The sequence below is a fragment of the Sceloporus occidentalis genome, unplaced genomic scaffold (genome assembly GCF_023333645.1).
Source record: "Sceloporus occidentalis isolate IW3139 unplaced genomic scaffold, rSceOcc1.0.p SCAF_7, whole genome shotgun sequence".
In the NCBI taxonomy this organism is placed as follows: domain Eukaryota; kingdom Metazoa; phylum Chordata; class Lepidosauria; order Squamata; family Phrynosomatidae; genus Sceloporus; species Sceloporus occidentalis.
Window position 1 is genome coordinate 69,531,763 of NW_028316987.1, and position 26,426 is coordinate 69,558,188.

General features: G+C 38.6%; 1 protein-coding gene across 5 annotated transcripts in view; it reads right to left on the reverse strand.

Annotated features, from left to right (window-relative positions):
- Positions 1-26,426, reverse strand: part of CDK14 (cyclin dependent kinase 14) — a 286,357-nt gene that overhangs the window by 129,416 nt on the left and 130,515 nt on the right. For all 5 annotated transcript variants that reach the window (XM_089533256.1, XM_089533258.1, XM_089533257.1 and 2 more), the window contains one exon: positions 13,973-14,035. In XM_089533256.1, the coding sequence (XP_089389382.1) occupies positions 13,973-14,035 (63 nt within the window). The remainder of the gene's footprint in view (positions 1-13,972; positions 14,036-26,426) is intronic.

Sequence of the window (26,426 nt, forward strand, 5' to 3'; positions counted from 1 at the left end):
TTACTGTTGCCAAATTGTAAAAAGAGTTTGAAAGGAAGGACATTTTCAAATCATCCCAGAGGTGATAGCAGCAGCAGAGCAGTATTTCACTTATCAGACATCAGAATTTTTCAGGGAAATGGGTTAGATACCCGAGAAATAATGTGTCCAGTGTGCTGAATGTGCAGAATAGCATGTAAGTTACATGGCTCTAAGTCATTCCCATCTTGATTGGGCAGAGAATTTTTAAGCACTTCCTCACAGATACAAAAGTATTCTATAGCCAATTCCTCAAAACATAAGGCTCCTAAAAACATTGCCAGTTCCTTCATTCACAAATAGCGTTATCCTTCTACCAAATAACTCCCAAGCAGTATTTCCTACCAAGACAAATTATTATTTTATTTATTTTGACTCACCAACAGAAGAACCCTGGGGCAGAAGAGCTTACAGATGCAGGACAGCATAAACTATGATATGGAGCATTTCCCCCACTTTCCTCCTATTCCCTCTCCCAACCATCCTGTCTAAAGGAAGAGGCAGTGTTAGCCTCCGTGGAATCCATTACATTTAAAGAATGTAATCATGTTGCTGGCTATTTCATTTTTTTCTGAAATAGAGAAAACTGGAAAATGTTCCTGTTGCAATGATTAATACATCTGTCTTGTCTTTATGCAGTATCAGCCCTTGGACAACTTAATCTTCAACATATGAAACTACTCCACTTCCCTCACTCTAAAACTCTACTTGATGCAAACTGTGTATTTTGAGGGCTGCTCCAAAGGGAACCAATGATGATTTCCTACTCTGGTAGTACTTCCACATAGCAAAAAACATGTACACATCCTCATATGTGTCATTACTGTATATTTAGCTTGTACTGCAGATAGCTGAATAGTGGGAGCTATGGCTTGTTGTAGCTTTATGCAGCAAATGGCCACATTTGGCAATCCTCCACATCTAGCTACATCTCCCCCCTTCTACATTAATTATCCCCATACAGGAGATTAATCAACATTTGAACTAACTTGAAAGATGGCAAGGAAAACATAGACAAATGTTCTTTTGCAAAAAAAAAAAAAGTTAAACATAACTGTTTCCCTACTGGCAGGTTACAATTTCTATTGTCTTATTAGTGAAACTTAATCTCTAACTGTAAACCAGTTTGGAAAACAATGGAGATAAGTGGGCTCTATGGGACCAAATTTAGGCAGGTTACAGACCGCCGCCGCCGTTTGCTCCGTGCGGGAGCCGCAGCAGCCACACCGTGCGGCTCCCACACGGACCGAAAAAGAAGCTCCAAAATGGAGCTTCTTTAAACAGCATCTCTATGATGTCGCGAGGCGCCAGGGGCGCACTCGTGACATCATAGATGCCACAACACGTGCAGATGCACAGCGTCCAATACGTAAATATGGCGGCGGCCGTGTGGAACGGCCGCCGCCATATTGTACGTACAGAATATGTACTAGGGTTGGGGGGTGCGGAAGCACCACCCCTTCCTAACCCTAGTATGTATTCATTACGTACTAAATGGTGGTGTGTAACCCGCCTTAGTTACTCGTGAAGTGGTTTACAATATTTATCATTATCTGAAAAAGACAAGCAACAAGCTCAGTGCAAAAGAATAACACAAAAACAAAAACTTTTTTTTCACTTTTAGAAGATTTTTTAAAAATATAGCCTCAAGGTTTAGGGCAGTAGTGGCGAACCTATGGCACGAATACCAGAAGTGGCACTCAGAGCCCTCTCTGTGTGCACACACGCCATCACCTCAGCATAAAGTTCCCCAGAGTTTGTTACTAGAAAGTCAGAGGGACATGGCACTTTGCAATAAATAAGTGGGTTTTAGGTTGCAGTTTGGGCACTCAGTCTCTAAAACGTTTGCCATCACTGGTTTAGGGTATGGGCATCATACTACGTATATGCTTTTAAAGCTAAATGGTAACTGGAGCTTCTGAAAGCACTGAATCAATGGCTTCATGTGTCAAAAATGGCGGGAAAAGAAATGTGTACAGATATTATTTGTTTTGTAGCAATTAGAAGTATAATCTTGCAATCAAGCTATTTAGCTCTTTCAAAGACTCAAATATTTTTCTTTAAAACTGGTACTATGTATTTTTTAAATGTGCATTTGATGGCCACACAAAAAGCATGCCTTTGCAATTTTGCCTTGACAGTGCCAATTTAGCTGACATGCTGCTTTCCAATAATAAGACCTGGGGGAAACTGCCATATGAAGGTCAAACCAATTTAGAGCTTTATGGAGTATGATATCAATGTGTTAGCAATGATTAAAATGTAAGGGCAAACACATTAAAACCAACAATTTATTCGATAAAGACATATCGGTGCACTCAACAAGAACTAGATCCTTTCCACTCTCCATTCATAGTCCATATTACAAATATCTCCTGCTTGTGACATTTAAGAATATTCAGCCTTTGGATTCCATCATTTGCTCACTTAAAAAAACAGTATGGAAAACAGTAGACTGGTGTGAATAGCACTATTAGCACTGCCATTAAAATTCTTGGCTTTTAAAGTTTTTCTTTTAAACTTGGGGAAGTGCATTCTGCATGACAGAAGGACATTTCCACAACCACAGCCATCAACTTCATTTATCTATGGGGTCCAGGGACCATGTGTATGAGTGCACCTAGATAGAACTTTGCTTCATAACAGCCAATGTGTTTACCCTGGAGAGAGAGACTTCTAAACACGGTATTTCAATGATTGCTCTGCAATCAGTCCAAGACTGTGAGTCCACTTGTAGGCCCGTTACAGACGGGCTAAAAAGTACGCGCAGAGTGCGTACTAGGGTTAAGACGGGGCAGTGCTTCCAGACCCCCCTAACCCTAGTGCGCGCTCTGCGCGCATAAAATGGCGGCGGCCGTTCCACATGGCCGCTGCCATCGATACGTGACAACCACGCCGCCTCCAAACGAGGCGGCGCGGTTGTGAAGTATTGGGGTCGTGGCAGGGCGCCTAGGGCACCCTTTCCGCAACCCCGGAAGGAGCTCCGTTTCGGAGCTCCTTCCTGGTTTGGTCCGCTGGGCGCAGCCTTCAGATGGCTGCGCCCAGCGGACCAAAGGGGCCAAATGGCCCCTTTCTCCTTCTCCCCGCTGCCGCGGGGTGTCCTTGGGGCTTGAAGCCCCAAGGACACCCCTTTCCAGGCTGCAGGGAAGGGGCCTTTTGCCGCTTCCCCGCAGCCCGGAAAGCGGTGGATCGGGGCCTCAGCGGCTGCCGCTCTGGACGCTGAGGCCCCAATCCGGCGGGGAAAGGTGCGCCTACAGGCCACCCCAAAGGGGTGGTCTGTAACGCGCCGTAGTGAGTTATGAAGGTCTAGACAAATGTCCTCAAATGGCCCACACATCAGGAAGACAGAAGAAGCACCCATGGCCCATGTGTAATAGGCTTGAATTTGAGCTGGAGGGTCCTTTCCAGCCAGTTCGTACACCAGATGGATGACCACTGCAACGAGAAGGATAGTACTTTTTTCTATTTAGAATAGCATGAAAAAACTCTTTGTGAGCCTGCAGTCCTATCAACGTATATGACCAGAGCCCTACACACATCGAGAAATTGCCAGCATCTCTGAGAGTCCAAATCCTGATTCAGCAGGAAAACAGCAGAACAATGTCCTGGTTGAGGTGGACGGTTGACACCACCTTCAGAAAGAAAGTGACGTCAGGTCTGAGGACAGCCCAGTCTGGATGGAAACAGAGATATAGATGATCCATCTGGAAAGTACAGAGCTCGTCAGCCCATCTGGCTATCATGATAGCGATCAGGGAGGCAGTCTTTCAGGATAGGAAGCAGAGGTCACAAGTAGCAACAGGAGCAAAGGGCTTCCCGTAGAGATGAATCTACCTTGGTGTTGACCAGGAGGCAGAGATTCTTGCAGCCCTTCAGAAACTCTTTATTAGTAGATTAAGGAAGCAGGATGGCTTCCCAAGAAGCTGGCAGCTTGTGGAAACTGTGGCTAGGTAGCACCAAATCAAAGAATAGGATAGTATCTTGGTCAACAGCAACAGTAGAAAGTGCAGAACCTGTCCAATACTGACCTCCAAAGGAGGAATTGGTGGGAGGAATCCTGGAGCTTTTTCCATTGGTAGAAATATGAGTGCCTGGTGTAAGGATGGTGGTTGGTAGTGGTGACATCTCTTACACCAGCAAGCAGCAAAGCTTGTGGGGCTGAGGTCAGGGTGTCCGAACTAGTCTTGTTACAGTGTGAGATTTAGTCAGAGAGGAAGTTGAACACAGAGCACGACAGAGAGAGAGAGATGGAGGAACGGGGTGAACCACAACTGCTGGGAATACCAGATTGTGATCAGGTTGCAGTCGACTTTGTCCTGACAGTTTGGTGATCACCCTTATCAGAAACAGGAACGGTGAAAAGACATACACTGCAGGGCTTCACCAGTGGTACAGGAAGCCATCTCCATTCAATCTCCACTGACGAGTCTAGGAGCAGTACTGCCTGCATTGAGCATTGTCCTCTGACGAGAAGGGATCCAGCTCTCATTCAACCTATTGATGAAAGATTGGTTCCAGCTTTGGGATGCAGCTGCCACACATGAGTTGAATTAGATGTCTTGTTGAGGGTATCTGCTGTGACACTGCCTTCTCCAGAAAGGTGAACAGCCGTCACTACCACACCTCTCTCAATGAATCAGTCCCAAAATCACAGGAAACAGGTGACAGAGTGGCAGACCAAGTCTCTTCCTGCATGTTCAAGATATACATGACTGTGGTGTTGTCAGACAGTATTTGTACAACTTTGTCCTGTAGCAGCATCTTGAAAGAGTGTAATACTTTCTCTACTGCCAACAGTTCCAGGAGGTTGATATGCAGAGCTTTCTCCTCTCTCAACCATAGTCCTTGTATGAACAGTTAGTTAAGGTGGGCCCCCATCCTGACACTGATGCATCCTTCATGACCAGAGACTGGGATTGTCCAGCTCTCATGCTGCAAAAGAATGCAGAGCACTGTGGCGTCTGATTGCAAACAGTTGTAAATCTAAGCAGAGTTCATGTAGGAGTAGCAAGTTATCTGAGTCAAGCAACAGTCCAGGTTCATATTTCACAGTAGACACACACAGAGAGAAACCATTTTTGTTTCCAACAAAACAAATGGGGAATGGCCCCTTGCCATGAATGGGGAATTCACCCAACCTGCAGACCATATTTAAAGAGGACATTTCTCAGATCCAATGCACAGCTGATTACTTCATCTGTGCAGGGGGGGGGCTAGGTTTTTGCCCAATGCTAAAGCCTTCATATTTCCTGAAGACTTGGAGCTATCGCTCCTACCTCTTCCTCCTCTGGAGAACTTAAGTAGCTGTCAGATTGAGCTGGAGAAGGGCACAGCTGCAGTATATCTGTTTTGTCATCTGACGCTGAACTCTTAATGGGGGAGACACAACAGGGGTTGTGGAGCCAGTGGAGGGATCACTGTACTGATGTCAGGATAGTCAATCACTACACTGGAGTCTTGAAGAGGGTTGGACTTGGCAATGAGTCATGACTATAGAGACCTCATCCTGAATAAATAAAGTTATGGTCAATATAGTGTGAAGTAAAAAACTCAAAGCCAGAGATTTCTTAAGCCAGGATTATGCACAGAAGAAGAAGCTGCAACAAGCTGAGTCATAACCAGGATGAGAAAGACAAACCAGGCTGAGGATTTAGAGACAAAACCCCCCCAATAAACATGCCAAATCAATCTGTTAAAAACTGAGGAAAATACTACACCAAGGGCCCTTGATACTCTTCATGTGGCAGATTAAAAAGAACTGAAGTAAAGGAGCTGGAACAGCAAGGGGATAGCTGAGGGTAGGTGGAGCTACTGCCAAAAACCTGCCTAGCTAGACTAGAAGGTTCCAAATATGCTTTGTGCAGGCACAGGAATTCCCAGTTGAGTGAATCTCATAGACCACAAAGGAAGAGAGAAAGAAATCATCCCTGGATTCATTTTGGAGAAAGGCTTGGTTTCTAGAAGGTTCAAATTGTTTTTGTTTGCTCATGCAAGCTTCACCTGACCTGGTTGTTTCATTTCACATGTCCATATTTTAATTCTGAACAAAAAGTCTGCTGAAATGTCTTCAAGCTACAGTACTTTTCTTTTCTGTGATGTGGGAACCTACCCCTATTTTTTTCTCATTATTTTTGCCTCTGATACTGTTAAAGAAGTAATGTCTAGGAACACATCTATTTCATTAACTGAGATATGTCTGTATATTTAACCAAGATCAGTACCACAGAGAAGGATTATTCACAAGTAATGGTTATTAACAAGATAGAATATTTTTATTTAATGTTCATGTTCTTGCATAGTTTAATTCATTAATGTTTAAAATAAAGACAAAAAATAAGCAGGTTAAAATCCTGATGACATATTAAGTGCCTGATCATAAGAAAAGCTTATTTAAAAATTGATTCTCAATGCCATCTGAAAGAGACAGTCTTAATTTAGCATAACATTATCCTACCCTTCCTTGCACCTGCTTGTCCTCTGAAGAGTAATGGAAAACATTATCAACTACATTAAATAGCAAATAATCCTGTTTAGCATATCCACTGTAATTAATGGAAAACTCTAGCCAAACACTGACAGTGATTTCTGTGACAATTGTAGACATTTCCAGCTCCTCTTAGAATAACATCCAGCACAGAGCTCTGTGTATACAGGCAGAATTGCAAAGCAATCATCAATACATTTTCAGATATTTATCTAACATTTTCAGAATGAATTTTAGATTTCTGCCTAGGCTGTTCACTGACATACATGGGGGGATGTGTGGATTAGTTTCCCCAATAAAACACTTCTAGCCACATACATTTAAAATGCTGACTGTTTAAAGTCTGTCCAGAACACTTATTGAAGCTTACTGCACTGTTCCTCTTGGGTCCGTTCTGAGAACAGAACGGAAGGAGCAAGAACGAGTGCGGAACGAGTGGGGGACGGATTTTACCGCACACTCCAGTCCCTCACTCGTTCCACTACCCCTCTCTTCCGTGCCCATTCCGTTCCAGAAGAGGGAATTTTTGAGAACTGTTCAGAACAGTTCTCAAAAAGCATTCCCTCTGGAACAGAATGGGCATGGAAGAGAGGAGAAACGGAACGAGTGAGGGACTGGAGTGTGCGGTAAAATCCGTCCCCCACTCGTTCCGTTTCCTGACCGCCCTGAAGACCTGTGCGGTAAGCTTCATTGTTATGGCATTATTGCAGCTCCATCAGACCTTGCCTGAAAAGAAGAAGAGCCCACCTTCTATCCACCATCTTGAAGGAGAGAAAGGCAAGTCAGCTCCATCAGGCCTCCAAGGGAGAGCAGATCTACTGGACTTTTCCCCTTCCCTACTGCCATTCCCTTCTCCTTTTGTCTTGTCTTTTTTAGAAGCCTGAGGGCAGGGAAATGTCTAATTAACAAATTGTAAGCCACTTTGATAGCCTTGGCTGAAGAGCGGGATATAAATAAAATATTATTATTATTATTATTATTATTATTATTAATCAAACATTTACAGGGGAAAAAACTGTTTGTGTCAATGTATACTATTATCATTTAAAGATAATACAACACATCTATTCTATTGGTTAAATGTGTCATGGAAAACTTTTAATCAGCTATAGATGCCATATCATCCTAAAGCCATTTGACTGAATCTGATTTCAAAAGCTAAGTAGGGTCCGTTCTGGTTAGAAGATCACCAGCAATCTGAGACCTTACAGTAGGTTAGGGAAAAAACATGCCTCAAACACAGAACAACTTCTGTCAATGGGTTAAATGGACCAATGGTCTGACTCAGCGTACTACCCTGTTTCCCCAAGAAGAAGACATACACATAAAATTAGTTGTAGCAGGATTTCTAAGCATTTGCTCGATATAAGCCATACCCGAAAATAAGATATAATAATAGGCCTGACACAGAACAGAAGGGGGCAGGAAGGGAGCAGGAAGATAGGGGCCAATTGTTCTAAAGGAAATGGAGTTGCAAGAAATTCAGGATGGAATTCTGGGTTTGGAGAGTTATGACGATGTTCCAGAAGAAGACGATTTAACTATACAGTTGGCCCTTCTTATACACAGATTTTTTATACACGGATTCAAGCATCCATAGTTTGAAAATGTTCAAAAAAAGTATAGTTTTCAAATATCAAACCTTGATTTTCCATTATTTATAAGGAACACCATTTTGCTATTTCATTAATGAGACTTGAGCATCCACACATTTTGTTATCCATGGGGGATCTTGGACCCAAACCCCAGCATATAACAAGGGTCCACTGTATTTGAATAAACATAGATTGTTGTACCACACTTAATAAAAATAAGAGATCCCCTGAAAATAAGCCATAGTGTGTCTTCTTGAGGAAAAATAAATATAAGACAGTGTCTTATTTTCGGGGAAACACAGTATGATTTTATGCAGATATAACTGAAGATGTAATCCATCATGTGATGTAACCCAACAGGAATACATCAAATATTATTCCAAACTTTCAAAATTCCTATTTATTTAGGACAATTTACTTTCTCCCATGATTCTCAGAATATAAATATATATCTTGCTTTTAGTAGAATTTCATATGAATATAAATGAAAGGAATTTCAAGAATAGTATGTTCTCCCTTTTACCTGCATTTTTGGCTGTTTACAATAAACTGACAAGCAAAAATATTACTAAACTCTGCCATTAATTAATTAATTTGATTTCTTGAAAACTGATGCTTGGAAAGATTATGTTCCACATACACTTTCAGAAACTTATTTCAAATATTCAAAGGCTTCTTACTAAAATGAGAATAGATGCAAAATAAATGTTAATGAATTACTCCTCATTGCTTTGGGGTAATTTCAAGCATAATTACTTATGCCTTTAAAATATAAATATTTATAAGATGGCAAATACCCTAAGGCTTTTAGTCTGGTTGTTAATTTTCAAATTGGTCATTAACTCCTGAAATTATCCATTTTTCAAGAACAGATATTACTCAGGCAATGTAACAATTAGTTAAGGAATAATATTCATGACAGAAAATATAGGACAAAAGAATCTTGACAGAAACCAAGCTAAAACTACTAGCTATAAATGAAATCTTACCTGAAGGCTTTTAAAGAAAAATCTTCCTACAGCTTCATTAGAACAATCATGTTTAATATTGTTTTAGAAAAAAAATCAACACAAACCAGCCCAGTTCACAAAATACTAGCAACCTTCCCTGCACTGAGCAACTTGTCTTGCTTATTTCAAGTTTTCTGGCATAGGTCACATAGAGTTTGCATTATTTTATTATTACAAAGGTTATAGAGATTGATGCGCAAGACAGATTAGCGGAAGGTTTAGTCCCCTGGCATATTTTAGTATCCAGTTGTTGTTTTTTTATTGTATTGTAAATCTATACAATGCTACCAAAACATTGTTTTATATCAGGCTTCCCTGTTTTTCAGGTCAAATGAATCATGATCTATATCCTTTGAGTATCAGAGGTCAAACTGATAGACATATGGTTTAAGTCCCTTTGAAACAGCTGCGCCAAAGCCGCATTCCAGTCCTTAGGACTGGAGCATGGCTTTGGCACGGCTTCTGTTCTTTGGATGCATGCATCATTTAAACAGCATACCTACAAAATGACTCGAAGCAGCTTTATTTTGGCTTGTCTGTACGGGCTCTAAGTTGCACACTCTATGGACCTATATTCTTAGGTTTCTCTCACAACTTTTGAAAGGCTCACTGACACCTATTTCTGCAGACATTTAGAACAGATAGTTGCAATGAGATCTCCCTTAAAGACAAGACGATTAAACTGAGGCTGTCATACTTTGGCCACGCCATGAGAAGACATGACTCATTAGAAAAGACCATAATGCTTGTAAAGGTGGAAGGAAGGAGAAAGAGAGGAAGACCACATGCTAGATGGATAGACTCCATTAAGGTAGTCATGGGTATGAATCTGCAAGAACTGTAGTAGAGGATAAAGAGTCTTGGAGATGTCTCATCCACAGGGTCGCTATGAGTCGAGATCAACTGAAGGGTGGTTAACAACAACAGTTGCAACGATCTGGCTCCAGTGTCAGTGAGGCAGGGAAATCTGGCTTATAATGTAAAGGTTTCAGGAGCTCTCCAAAGTACAAAACCTTGTGGGATTCATTCTCTTGGATAGCTTATTAAAAGTTTAGACTAGAATACAGAGTTGACTTACCATTCCATCAACATTGCAACCATCGATAGTTGTGTCAATTTCAGTATCCTTTTTATTAATATTTTATTCTATTTTGGCTTACCAGGGCAGAAAGGATAGGAGAGCCTGAGCTTCACATATTGATCTGTTTGAATATATAACCTGAATCTTTCTTAGGAAATCATTTAGAACAACAGCAACCTACATTAATCCCTGGGAAACTAATGCTGCATTTCATGCCTGAAAAGTAAAAATTTTCAACCTTCCAAAAAGTATCATCTAAAAAAAATAGAGATACAAGAGAAATGGCAAGAAAAGTCAAAATAGGTGCACATATTTTATGCCCTGCTGCAATATTAAATTCTAGAGCCTAATATAAATGTTGGATCTGCTGTCAAATATTTTCAATACATACCGCATGTTTATTCTATCTTTAAGGTTAACAAATTGGATGGGCACATCAAAAAATAACACCTTGCTTCTAAAATTCAGGGCTGAGCTATTTCTTTGCAGCCATCTGTTGCTTTTTATGCATAAAAGAAGTATCTGAAGCACTCCAACATAGATTATTTAAACTAGTGTGGGGAACTGCAGCATATCTGGGGGCAAATCTTCTCAAAAGTGGGATGGGTCTACCAGACTATCAAAACGTACCCCAAAATGGAAACAAAAACAAAATCAGAAATGATTGTTTCTGATGTTAAACAGTGCATGGGATCTCTCCACACTATTTTTAATTATCACTTGCCACTTCTGGAGACCCTTGGCAAATTACTATTAGGTCCTGGGAGTCTGGAGGAGTTGAGAGACTTAAAAACAGCCTGGGAGCCACATGAGGCTCCAGAGCCACACTTTGCCTAGCCTACTTTAAGCTTTGCCTGTACTTGATATCACAGGAGAATGGTATGAAAACATGGGCAGGACTCTAGTGTTTAACATAGAAATTATTTAAAAAATAATGCTTGCTGTATTTAGACACAGGCTTTGCCATAGACACTGACAGTAAAATGTGGTCTCGCCTCTCTTCTCTTGCTTGTTCACAAGGAAAGAGATTTTTTTTCCAGAGATCCACATGATATCTTAAGAAACTACAGTTTAGCTATGGGTAGTTAAAAAAAAAGCAAGGATAATACCAGTGTTTTGGATCCTAGCTTCTTCTCATTAATCATAGTTAAATAAACTGTAATTCATCATTTCCATACCCCATAAGGGCAAATGGAAAGCTTACATACTTGTCCCCTGATATACAAAGCAGCTTATTCCCACAATGGGAAGTGATGCTCTTCCATCATATCTGAACCAGGGCACAGTATTGTATTCTTATAAATGTACACTGACTTGCTCTAAATTGTAATCATTTGAGTATCTGTGATACAGTATGGCAATTTTTATTTTACTCACACGAAGCTCAATCTGCACTGGAAATTAGCATAACAGTTTTTTTATTATGCACGAAAAAGCTCCAATAACTTTTTAAAATCCTCTTATCCTAAATCTTGAGCTAGAATACAAAATGCAAGCAAATTACTAAAATTCAGAATAATTTCAGTTATTACAACACATAGACTTAACATAATTGTGATGAAAGTACATCAGAAATAAATTTCACCTGCAATTATTTTCTACAAGTAAGTCCCAGGGGGAATCTATTACCTTCAGATGGAAAATGAGAAATAGAAATGGATTCCTAATTAGAACAGAGGTGTCCTTGAAAAACTAAGCTACTCATAAAAGAAGCTATTGTTTCTATGCACTCAGTGGAAACATAATGTGAGTGAATGAAAAAAAACATTATTTACTTTTATATAAAAATAGGTATAGTTACCAAACTATTCAAGAAGGCCAAATTACAGGCAAGATCATAAGAATTTAATCATTTTTCAGTAGCTTTTATAAAACTGTCTGTTTCGGGCCTTTTTCTCACTAATTCTCTCTTTCCTGCCTTGGTCCAAGATGAACATAGCCACGAGGCTGTCCCAGAAGGGAAACTATTCTTCTTATTCTCATGCATAGGGGCAACTCCTTCACTAAAGTATAGTTTTTTCTACTGATTGCCTACTTTCCTAGAAGCTAGATGAATTCTTTGTAATAAAGGAAGCCATATTTTTATCTCACCAATGTATGCTGTTTATTCAACATAAGCTCAGATATATATATTGTTGGATCACATGCTGCTCCTGGGCTTAATCTATAAACTACCTATTTTTACTAAATTCCAGTATAGCTCTCCACCAGTTCTGCACACAGAAGGCACGTTTATTGAACAGACCATACAGAACAATATACACAGAGGAAAAAAGACAAAAATGTTTTTGAAATTTTGAATTTTTCAAAATCTGATTGCGATATGGCAAAGGACAATAAATAACAAAGGGAAGCACATTCTACCTGTGTGACAATCAGTGATTTAGAATCTTGTGCAATCAGGATTCTGTAACATACAAGGAACCTACAGAAAATAAGCAAACTTGCCACAGTAGAAGTTACCCCTCCAACCCCTTGAGGACAATAGAGCTGAATGCTGGGAATGTAACAGCAAACATGCACTTTCCTGCTCTTCCCCCTTGAAATTCTGATTACCTGGGGAGTGAACACTGAACAGCACTATTATGAGTTCTCACAGTCCATCTTCAGGCATGCACACATACACACACACATAAAAAAATAATACAATGAATAATATTTTGTGGGTTTTTTGGGCTATGTAGCCATGTTCTAGAAGAGTTTCTTCCTGACATTTCGCCAGCATCTGTGGTTAGCATCTTCAAAGAATGGTTGTCTGGAAAAAGTTGGGTGTGTATATATATATATATATATATACACACACACACACACACACACACACACACACACACACACACACACTGTGTGAGCCTGGGAATGCAGGAGTGATTTGCATATGTATTGTTCTGTTGCTGATGGCAGGCCTCAGGCTGGGAGGCTAAAGCAAAAGAGGATTAGCCCCTGACTCTGAGTGGCTTCCCATTTGCATTTGCTGAGTCCTCATTTTGCAGTTCTTCAGGACTGGTAGCCAAATTTTGTTCACTTTAAGGGTTTCTACATTGAAAATTATCAAGGATAAAAGCCAGAGTAGAACACCAGATTAATGCACTATAATAATAATGCAGTGTTTTCTGAAAACCTCTACTCTAACATTAATATTTCTGTAAGTGCACACTCCACCATTATCTGTAAAAATTCCACAACTATTATCTTGGTGAATTATATTTTGGAACATAACTTTTTAAAAACACACACTATAGTTATTTCATTTTAAATACTTTAAATATGAATATGCTCATATAATGCAAGACTGATGTTAAACAGCAGCTCAGAACACCTATTCCAATTTCTCCCTGGATTTTAAAATAACCGAAATGAAAGTTCTTTATTTGGGCAAATGTATATCAGTATCTCAGTTTTGGTACATATGTGATATATAGCATGATATTTCATTGAGCAAAAATGCCTAAGCCTGGTTTATATGCAAAATTGCCTTGTTGGTCTCCCAAACTGTATGACTGAATGGATTTCATTTTACAGTAAAACAATCTGGCTGATTTCCTAGTAGGAAGCCCAATCTGGTGGTCCTGCTCATTTCCAAATAATAGGATATTAATGGCTATGTTTAAGAGCCAACTTACTTTATGCAATAAAAATAATAAAAACAAAAGTTAGAATGTTTAATAATGTTACTATATCAAAGATTTCCAGGTGTAAAAAGACATTTGTACAGTACTATTGCCTATATCATTCCCCACTCTAAGACATGCCCAGTGTCATAATTATTTAGAAAGTGGTGTCCTACCTTCACATTTTCTGGATGAAGTCCTCCAGGATGTTTGTCCATGTACTGACATAAATCAGTGTGCTAGAAAAGAGAAAAGAGATGGGGGGGGGGGGGTTTGTATTACTACTGTCTCCATATCACTGTAAAACAAAAATCAATTTTCTTCCAATTAAAAGTCAGTATTCTATCCACATATAGCAAATGAAAAAAATATTTTCTTAATTGTGCTATGTTGACATCACTTTCAGGCTCAATTCTAGCCATCTGACAAATAATACTGTGTATAAAAATTCATTTCATTCCCTTCTAATGGCCTGTACTATTGCAATGCAAAAAAACTGTTGTCAACTAGTTTCACATACAAAGAAACATCACCATCAAATGGCTACTTCAAATTCTTACACAATTCACAGATTGGGTTCAATATTTTTAAAAACTTATCTTTTGTTCTAAATTTTCTTTTCCCCAAAATATTTAAGTGCTTGCACAATAATGTTTATATGAATGGGCTTTTTAAAGCACATTTAACATGTGATACTTTCATAAACCTTTTAAAAATCTCTACTTGTTAATGCCACTTTAGCACTATACAATACACACAAACATACCAAGTCTTGTTTTTTTCATTAAGCCTGACATCACTTTTGTTGAGCTCTAAAACTGTATTATTAAAAATAAGAACACAGTAGCACTAAACCAAAAAAGTGCTTTAGGACAAAAATATTGATTTTTTTAAAAATGTTACTGAGAACAGAAGAATCCCTTCTGTGTAGTGGCTAAATCACATATGCTAATATGGATAAAATATAGTAGTATGTATCCAAACAACAACTACACATGGCTATCATCCATGAGCTGACAGTCAGTTTCAGTTCCATCAGAGCAACAATGATTGCTATCAAAAATAACCAGCCTGGAAACCTCCTGCATATACCACAAGCTACTATATTATGGTTGTATAAGGAATTTATATATTTCATTCTCAATTTTGTCAAGAACCTGCCCTTTCTAAAACAATGAAAGTAAAAAAATAATACCCAAATTAATGGCATATAGGTAATTATCACAATATTTTCTAAATGCATTATTGCATTTTTGTAGAGTAAGTGTCCTATAATGCCTTTGCAACATTATACAGTGGAACCTCGCCTTATACAGGGGATCCGTTCCGGACTGCCCCGCGTAAGGCGAATTCCGCCTATGCTCAAGCCCATTCAAGTGAATGTGGCTTGTGCGCACACCCCATTCATCTGAATGGGACATGCTGCCCCTTGCGCCCCACATGCCCATGCCGCATATAGTGCGCCCGCGTATAACGTGGATGCATTGTATATTTTCGAGCAGTTGTAAAAATGATTCATACAGTATATTAAAACTATAAAAGGGAAACATGGCTATGCAAGTGAATCTTGTTAGTAATCTTGTTAACTATAGTAATGCTGTGGATGAGAATTCTCCAAGATGCCCTCCTTTCCTCCACTGCTCTGCTCACTTCCTGCAGGCTTGAGCCCATGGCCTTTCTGATTGGGTCCATCCATCTGGTATGTGGTTGCCCTCTTTTTCTGCTGCCTTCTACCTTTCCTAGCATTATTGTCTTTTCTAATGATTCATGTCTTCCCATGATGTGGCAAAAATACAACAGTCTCATTCACCCTTGCTCCCAAGAAGAGTTTGGGCGCTGTCCACAATATACTCAGCACTCTTCTCCAGCACTGCATCTCAAATAAGTTTATTTTTTCTGTCAGCTTTCTTCACTGTCCAGCTCTCACATCCATACATGGTCATGGAGAATACAATGGCTTGGACAATCTTTACTTTAGTGTTCAGAGACATATCTTTGCTCTTTAAGTTCTTGTCCATTTCTTTCATATCTGCTCTTCCTAATCCTAGCTTTCTTCTAATTTCTTGACTGCAGTCTCCGTTCTGATTAATGTTTGGTACAAAGTATAGGAACGCTTTCACTATTTCAATTTTCTCATTATCTAGGATGAATTCTTGTAGATCGTCTGTGGTCATTATTTTTTATTTCTTAATGTGCAGCATTAAGCCTGCCTTGTCACCGTCCTTCTTGATCTTCTTCAGTAATTGCTCCAGGACTTTGTTGGCTTCTACTAGCAGTATTTTGTCATCTGCATATCTTATGGTAGTTAGGTTGTTAATGTTCCCAGCTCTGACTTTCACTCCACCTGCCTCTGAGTCTAAGCCTGTTCTGCATACAATGTTATGTGCATACAGGTTGAATAAATAGGGTGATAGCATGCAGCCTTATCTGACCCCTCTGCCTATTGGGAACCCTTTTATTTCTCCGTACTCAGTTCTGATGGCAGTCTCTTGTACCGAGTACAGGTTTATGCAAGAGGACAAACAAATGTAGTGTACTCCCATTTCATAGAATTATAGAGTTGGAAGAGACCACAAGAGCCATCAAATCCAGTCCTCTGCCATGCAGGAACTCACAATCAAAGCATTCCTGGCAGATGGCCATCCAGCCGCTGTTTAAAGACCTCCAAAGAAGGAGACTCCACCACTCTCTGAGGAAATGTCTTCCACTTCTGAACAGCTCTTACTATCAGGAGATTCCTCCTAATGTTGAAGTGGAATCTCTTTTCCTGTAGCTTGCATCCATTGTTCTGTGTCCTATTCTCTGGAGCAGCAGAAAACAAGTTTGTTCCATCCTCAAAAAGACACCCCGTCAAATACTTAAACAGGACTATCATATCACCTCTTAATTGTCTCTTTTCCAGGCTGAAGATATCCAGCTCCCTAAGTCTCTCCTCATAGGGCTTCATGGTTTCCAGACCTTCCACCATTTTGGTGGCCCTCCTCTGGACACGCTCCAGCTTCTCAATCTCCTTTTTGAATTGTGGTGCCCAGAACTGGACACATTATTCCAGGTGAAGCCTGACCAAAGCAGAGCAGAGTGGCACTATTACTTCCCTTAATCTATATCCTATACATCTATTGATGCAGCCTAAAGTCGGATTGGCCTTTTTGGCTGCCGTATCACACTGTTGATTCATGTTCAACTTGTGGTCTTATAGGACTCCTAGATCCCTTTCATATGTAGTCTTGTTAAGCCAGGTGTCCCCAATCGTATATCTATGCATTTCATTTTTTTCTACTTAAGTGCAGTACCTTAATTCAAATTGATTTTGTTAGTTTTGACCCAGCTTTCTTATCTATTTAGGTCATTTTGAATGTTGATCCTCTCCTCTGGGGTATTAGCTGCTCCTCCTAATTTGGTGTCACCTGCGAATTTGATAAATTTGTCCCCAATTCTGTCATCCATGTCATTGATAAAGATCTTGAATAGCCCTGGGCCCAGGACAGAACCCTGTGGCACTCCACTGGTCACTTCTGTCTAAGATGAAGAGGAGCCATTGTTGAGCACCCTTTGGGTTTGGGTTTAGTCCCAAAACCCAGAGTGGACTTACCACTCCAAAGACATGGATTCCACTGGTCAACATCTTCCAAACATCTTTGGAAGATTTCATGGTTTATGCAGTCAAAAGCTTTACTGTAGTCAATAAAGCCCAGGTAGATTTTCTTTTCGAATTCCCTGGTGCACTTATTATCCACTATATGTTTGCAATGTGATCCTTAGTGCCTCTTCCTTTCCTCAAACAAGCTTACACCTCTGGGATTTCTTGTTCCATATATGGTAGGAGTCTTTGCTGCAGAATTTTTAGTATGACTTTGCTTGTGTGGGAAATTAGTTCAATGGTTCTGTAGTTACTGCAATCTCTCCCTTTTTGTGTGTAGGGATGTATATGGATCTTTTCCAGTTTGTTGATTACTGCTTTGTTTGCCATATTTGTTGGCAGATTTTAGTTAGAACTGAACCTGATTCTGTAGACTGCCCCAATTTTGTTGGTATGGCATCCATTCCTGGTGATTTATCCTGCCCATTTGTTTTGAGTGCAGCTTTCACTTCACTGTCCAGAATTTGGGGGTTCATCTTCATATGTTTATTCTTCCCGTGTATCATTATCCTTTCACATTTTTATATAGGTCTACTGTGTATTGTTTCCATCAATTTTTAAAATTTAATCATTGTTGCGTATTATGTTGCCCTAATCATTGGATAGTAGCTTTCATGGTTTTAATTTTGTTCCTTTTGCTTCTCGTCTTTCTTTAACTGTGGAGTCTGTGGCCATCTGCACATTGTTGGACTCAAACTCCCTGCTAGTGGACCACAAGTTTTTACCATAGCTCTATAGAATGCACAAATATTAATACTGATTATTAGTGTTAAACATAAATTGCTTCCAAAACCATTTTAGTGAGTACTATACATAAATTTAGTATAAATTTTATGTAGGCAGTTCAGTATTGTGTTTTTCTTCCATCTGCAGGTTGAATAGAAACAAGTTAATCATACTCCAGCATTTATTTAGGAAGACTGCCCATGTCTGAGCACTAAACTTTTTTAAACAACAATCTTAATCCTGATACATACAATAATTCCTTCTTCCTATACAGATATCGTACTTTAAATGTTTTTTTCTCCCTCTATCTTCCCTCCCACCACACCTCCCCAAATTATGAAGTCATGAATCTTATGACTTCATCATGATAATGAATTATTTTTCAAAATACTTGTATGTTGTATATAGTAATCATAACCTTCAATATTTGTTTTTCCAAAATCTCTCTTGATCTAAAAAAGGTTTAAGTCCAGTATTGCCTTGAGTAATATAAGCAATGGGTTTCACCTACTTTCAAACATATAGTGTGGTTTTAATGTTTGTAATTTTATATTGTTTTTAGATTATGTTTTTAACTGTCTTGAAACTGGAAGCCACTCTGAGGCCGCCAGAGACAGCCTGAAGCCCCTGGAAAAAGGATCTGATTAAATCTGGCTCCTGGGGACAGCCAGCTTGGGACCGTGGCAGTAGTCCGCTTTGGGAGCAGGCCGTGTGGTCCCTGCAGTCCCAGCCCAATTGCGGCCAGAGCAGTCTCCAGCTGCTCCTTCCAGGCCGTCTGTTCCAGGCCTTAGTCAGCCAAACACACCCAGACTTTTTCCTTTTGATGAGCGGAATAAGGACAGAACATTACTAGACTCTGTAAAGCAAAGCTACCCTGCATACATTTAGGCCTCAGAACTGAGCCCTGAGCACTCATTATCTGACAGGAAAGGCTCCAAGCTGCCTTCCTTGCTTTAGATTCAACCTGACCATACCTATTCAAAATGATCTCCAGGCTTCTTTACACCTCTGGATGGACAGAGCAAGGAGGGACTCCTACACACCTGCCTGGATGATTCCCATATGCATCTCCAGCCTTCAGACGTAGGAGGAAGGCTAGCTACTTCATCATGCTAATTATTGTAGTGAGTGGTACACAGTCATGATACATATTCCAAACAGATTGAAGAAAACTAATAATCAGTGTATGTCTGTGTGTATAACTTATAGTATTTCCACAAAGGACATATGGTATAAATGTATATTCCCAGGCTTTTTTGGTAAAATCATTACTTTGCTGATCGGAAAGAAAATATGAATCAATTGCTTATAGCCAATATTAGAAATAACCAATGTAGAAAACGTGTGGCTGCCAATGAAACAAGCAACCCTACATCTCTTCTGTTCCTCTTCTTGTTAATGCCTAATAAAGCAGAATGTAATACACAACTGCTATGAGTGGAGAAATTTCTCACTTTTACTAATTGCAGTAAATTAAATGGAGCAGGGTATAAGACATCATGGGAGACAGCTTTTTGTTTTACTAATGGAAAAGGGAAAGCGATGTGAGATTGCTTACTTCAACACCTATCACATATTCTTTGTATTGTATTGTATTCACAGAGAATTCAGGAATGTGAAATAATTAACTGATGCCTCAGATAGGACTAAGTCTCTATGCATATTTATAGAATATCTGAGATTAAACCACAGCATGTTATGTTCACATTTTCAGTAAAAGTGCACACATATTTGTGCTCCCTGCTGCCACAGATGTTTAAAACACACATGCAGGCATGTGTGTTTATGTATTATAATTACTTAAAGCATCAGAAACAAATTTCACAAAATGGGCTTATGCATTTCTCCTCTTTGCTCGGTAATAATCTGATATTAATTAGCCCACTTATATTTTCAGTGAAATATACTCCATTTCTCCTCTCTTCCTCAGCAATGATAAATCTACATGTGACTTAGCTGTCCCATGGTTCTACCTAATTGGTTTCAGCTGTCATTTCTGAAACTGAAATGCATGGACAGCCTGGGGCCTGTGAATGAACAGGAAGCATTTCCAACCACATTCCCATCATGTCAAGCTAGCAATGTGAAAGAGCTCTTCCATTAAAACAAAAACTGTACTATTTGGCTTCTGGCAATGACATCATGAAGCAGACAGATTGTATTGTTTCACAGAGGCAGCAAGACTGTTGCAAGCCATTCTTTTCTGCTAAAGAGATTGCACACATTAGTTATGCTCTAGAGGTTCTACTGACTAGAATAGTTTCCCTATTGTCACTAAGAAATTCTTAAACAGATGATACAATGCAAAGAAAAATAAAGAACAATAAAGCTATCACAGATTTGCAACAATCACACAAATGTATACTCTTCAGGAAGGTTATTTGTAACTATTTGTCTTAATTCCCATTCATGAAATAAACTGCACTGTAAAGCAGTAACTAAAATGAATGGTTCAAAAAAATTAAGGTAACCCATGATAGTATTTTAAATTAATCTGAAGCATGCTTATTATTAGTTCCCCCCCCCCCCCCAGCATAATATCTATGCAACTAATTTTGGACCAATCCTAGGCTAAGCATCTTTCTTGTAAAACAACTTTATTTATTTAGAAATGTTTACTCTGCTTTTCTTCAGGAATAAATGCAAAATGACTTACAAAATTACAGATATAACATAAACAACCCTAAAGTGACTGAAACAGTAAACATAGGTTAAAAAAATTTAAAAACAGGAAGATCAAAACATTGCATAGCATTGAAAGGAAGGTAGACTAAAAAGTAACACACCTGGAATTTTAAAAAGAGAAAATAAATAGCTGTTCTTTATAGAAAGAGTTCTATAACCTATTACAGGTGTGTGTGTGTATATATATATATATATATATATATATATATATATAGGCCCACACATGGCAGAGAATGGTATATTTTCCTTGAGCCTGAACGATCTAAAGGAACTCACCCCAGGATGAAATTCCATTTGTTTTTATTTGCTGTCAAGGTGTCATATGGTGACCTTACGAATGAGTGACCTCCAAGTGCCCCAGTCATCAAAAGCTCTGTTTAGTTCTGGCAAACTCAGAGATAGGGCTTTCTTTATTCAATCAATTTGATGCAGTCAGTCTACCTGTAACGTGATTTTCCTCTTTTCCTGCACCTTCCACCTTGCCAAGCATTATTGTCTTTTCTAATAAACTATGATTGTCTCAGTTTAGTCATTTTGGCTTCTAGGGAGACTGCTTAATTAGCTCTCAGATCCATTTATTTCTCTTTTTGTCAATCAACAGCAACTGTAGAAATCTTATCCAGCACTATTTTTCAAATGAGTTGGTTTTCTTTCTTTCTTGACTATCCAATTTTCACAACCATACATAGAAGTGGGAAATACTATTGTGTGGATGATCCCTACTTTGATATTCAGTGCTATATTTTTGCACTTGACAATCTTATCTAGTTCTTCCATAGCTAACTTTCTAAGTCTTAGTCTTCTGACTTGGCTATAGTCTCAATTTTTATTTATTACTGAGCTAAGACAGGAGAAGCCCCCTCCTCTCCTGCCTGAGCTGAATGGGAACACACCCTCCCTGATTATTTGCCTACCCCTCTCTGGCAATGCAGTGGGACATTGCCAGGTATTCCAGGGCCCCTCCTTGCAGAAATTATTCTGTCTCCTTCCTCCCATTTTTGGGGAAGAGCTAGTTCTTGCTGAGCTAAGGCATGTGAAAGAGGCAGTGTGAGAGTGGTAGGTATTTTTAGGGAAAAGTTTTATTCTAAGTAAAGAAAATCTATAGCAAAATGTTATCTCTTAAATGAAGCACCATCTCATCCTTCAGGCAAAGACAGAAAGTATAAGCTATAGAGTAAAATAATTTCAGCCAAATCAAGAAAAGAATCAAAATAGCCTAACATGAATGGCTGGTACATTCTCCTAATCTTATTCACATAATCAGATGGGATTTGTAGTCATTGATATTGATGGGATAACTGGGAGCCAGGACTGTTTTGCCCCACTTCGACCAGACTTCCCAAATCCAGAGCACTTGGTCAGAAGCCTCTCTGGTTAGAGAGAACCAGAGACAAAGAACCTTGTGGTGACTCAGGCTTTTTAAAACCGCTCCTCAGAACCATCTTGAAAGTTCATGTTTCTCCCCAACTGCCCAGTTTCTGTCTTGTCACCTCTGTGATGCTACGTCATTAAAATGTAACTGTAGCTCTTCACACATTTTAACCCTCTGATAAATGGAGGGACTCCCATTTATCACTTTATTACTGAGCCAAGATACAGAAAATTATCCTCCCTCCAAGCCTAATCCCACTTTCTGCCAAATATTTTATGTCAGTAAATGAAACAGATAAAATGATAAAATGTACCCTTGCCAACTGAAAATCATTCTGTTTCCTTATATTCTGTTCCCACAGTGGCCTTTTGCCCAGAGTATAGGTTATGTATCAGAACAACCAAATGTTGCAATACTCCTAGGAAGATTTCCTTCTGAAATTCTTTGGAGCACTTCATTAGTCAACATATGTATGTAATATGTTGTGCCTTTTTATTCTGAAAAGACTGTCAGAATATAAATTACTGAAGAAGAAGAAAAGAATGAAATCATTGTAGAATGATGACTCCTAGGCCTATTGCAGGCAAAGAAAAAGGAAAAAAAAACCAGAATGATATTAATGATATCAAGAATGTCCACAACCAACAAACCCACAATCCCTGTTCAATTTCTGGGGGAAACCATGCAAAGTAGCTATAGGTACAAAAGCCTTCCATAAAACCATATTGGAAAAGAATCAAGAAAATCTGGATTTGAGTCATCCCTTCTGAACAAAGTTATATTAGGCATTTGGCTGCAAGGGTAAATAATTATTGAATTACTGAAGTTATATTAAAAAGTTGCTTTTAAGCCCTATAGGCCGTTACTGTTTTTTATGGGAATTATGGCACTATGCTGTTAAGTTTCAGGTTGAGAAGAAAAATGTAAGGCATTCCCATGAAGCTTTGCCACAGCAGTTTGGAAGATCTAAAAAGCAGATTTTGACAAAATTTAGTCAAACAAAATTGACCCCATTTCTTAGGGAAATCCTCTTTTTCCATCCAAAGTAATGGAGAGTAAGCAGTGAGCCTCCAAGGTCTTAAAGTGGTGCCTTAAAAAAAAAAAAGGGGGGGGGGGAGCAAATCCAATTTAAGAAATTTCTTGAGGAAAAATCATTTTTCTATGGTCTATACAGTATAACTAAAAGACATCCATTGTACAAGGGCTTTGCTTGATAATAAATGTAATAAGCCTTATTATGATATGCCAGTATTGTATCCTTGGGCTATAAGGAGATGAAATTGGCTTTATTTCAAGAGGTCAAAGATATTGATTATCACACTCTACAACAACTGCTATGAAGATTTCTAATCCACTACATATTGTAGCTTGATACGGTTTCACAAAACTAATTACTTAATATCACTTAAATGTCCAAAAAGACAGGAAAACATTTACATCATTTTTTCCAATATTTTCTCCTCAGTTAGTTTGGTCAGAAACTTTAATGATCAAAAACTTAGATTTGTCCATTGCCTGCACCCTTCACAGGGAAAACTAATTAAACTTAGACTCCAGTCATGCATGTATACAGTGTTCCTTGCTGACATAGTATGGCATAAATTACATTGGAGAATGAGCACATGAAAGTCTTCCTAATATTGTGGTTGATGTTATTAGGCCTTTCTATGTTAGCAATGCCCTTCAGCACTTTACATCAGGTAAACAGGCCAGTCAATGTCCCAGAGCATAAATGGACACAAGTCAGGCATTAAGAATAGGAATGCACAAAAATCAGTGGCAGAACATTTCAGTCTCCCTGAGCATTCCATCTCAGACCTCAGAACAGCAGTTCTTGAACAAAAGACCTACAAAGGAAGATTGGAAAGAGAAACAGAAATGGAGCTGAATTGGAATTCATCAACAGACTACAGTCCAACTACAATTGGTTGAATAAAGATAATGGTTTCCTGGCACACTACACACATTTCAATACTATCTAACCCCCATCCTCATGGGGAGCCCTTGACCTGTTCATCACATCCCTCTCTGTTTCCCACACTCATCTATTCTCCTCACCTACAGACTAGTTTCCATAGCCTTTGTAGACTTACTACTTCATTTCAATACACAAAGGATTTTGATTTTGAATTGACATTCTCACACACTAATGGCAAATATAGGTTTGTCCTTGGCTTTCTACTCCACCAAATGCATCTGAGAAAGTAGACTTACGTCTATGAAAGCTCATGCTGCTAACATCTTTCTTTCAGTTAGTCTCAAAGGTGCCACAAGATCTCTCTACATACTGATTCCTCACATTAACACAGCTATATCTTTGAATTTCCATAACTGATATTGTTTGCTGTTTAAATTACTATTTTCTTATAATTCAAATTATATCATATCAAATCTGCCACTTTTTTTGTATTTGGAAATCTGACCAGATTAATGTTGTTCTGAAATCTACAGTACAGCATAGTATAAAGGTTATAATGATCTTAACTTATGCATCAGTGTCATGGATGACACAATAATTATTTACCCTTGCAGCCAAATGCCTAAGTAAGTACATGCATGACTGGAGTCTAAGTTTAATTAGGTTTGATTTATGAATTCTATGATTGAACTTTTCACTTTTTCACATATTAATCTGTATGAATGTTAAAACCAGGAAAAAAAGTACAAAGAAGGTACTTCTAAATTAAGTGTACATACTAGCCAATACAAGTTCGACCTCTACGTATCAGAAGCAAAGAACACAACATATCAAGTTATTTCTTACATTTGCGTCCCACTTATCTCCCCATCATGGAAGTCAAAGTTGCACAAAACTGGATTCATTTGTGGTTTACCATTTATGGTATGATCAGAGCAGGACTTGCTTTGAATGTCAGGTGTACAATTTGTATATGAGGTAGAGAAGACAGCAGGCTCTTCTCTGAAACAGTCCTAGCAAGATTGAGATTGCTGAGTATCAACATTGCTTTTTCATAACCATTTTATTTGGTAAGTTACTTTTCCAGTCAGCTCTGATATGACTGCTGAACTTACATGGTAGTTGCTGTTTATCCATTCACGTAACAGATACAACAACCAAGTATGAATTACTCTTAATGTTTACTATCTGAATACTGTATACACAAAATGGAAAGAAATGCCACTTCCTGATACAAAGCCAATAGTAATGAATAACTGTCGGTGGCAAAATGTTACCATTTCTCTTTTTTTGTTGTTCTCTTCTGTGCTTGTTTTTATTGTTTTCATTGGTAAACATTTTTCAATTACAAAATTCTCATTTATTTTTGGCACATAAATATTAAAATCATAATTGAAGCTATGATATCTTTTCATTTCTTATATACAGAGAAATATGTTGCTTTGACTCCTGTTATTGATAACAGTATATTTAAATAATAATGCTAAGTACTCATTAGCCTTTTGAGATTACTCTTTGGCAAACCTGCACATCACTGGCACTTAATGGAACAAAGGTTACTAGTCCAACCAAAGTTCAGTGAAGCTGTAAATTTCCATGTTTTCAGGCTGCTTAAGAACCTCACACTGGCTCTTTCAGTATAACACCAAACCACAGAAATATACAAAAGATCAAATAGTATTTCTAGTATATAGGCTTATATAAATGATTTATACTAGGTTTTCACACTTCCCCCTTCTCTTTCCTAACTTGTGAAAAATCATGGTTTGCTCTTAAATTCAAACTGACAATTCTTTAAGTTAGTTGTTTTTGCACAACTTACAATTTATATGCTAAACAAAAATGACAGCAACAATTTGACAGGTAGGTAGACTGGTAGTTTCCCAATTCCACCTTGTGAGCAAGCTACTGTCTACAACAACCTTGCATTTTATCACTGACCAAAATGAACAAGAAATCTCATGCAGGCAAGTGAGTAGGCTGGCATATCAGCTCCTCAGCTAATGTGAAACATCATTTTAAGACAACTTTTGGAACATGTTCCTTGAGGTTGCTTTTGGTTTTCAAATAACAAAAAAGAATGTGTTATGTTCTGAATATGAAGTTCTTTTTTTCTGTTTTACTGTACTGTATTGTGGCTCTTTCTCTTTTATCTATCACACAGTGATCCTGAGAAATGGAAGGAAATCATGAAGAACATTTGAGGAAGAGGGAGACAAGAAATGGAACTTAAGAGGAACTGAGTCATGGATCCACAGTGAAGCAATCAATCAATCTTTATTATGGGGT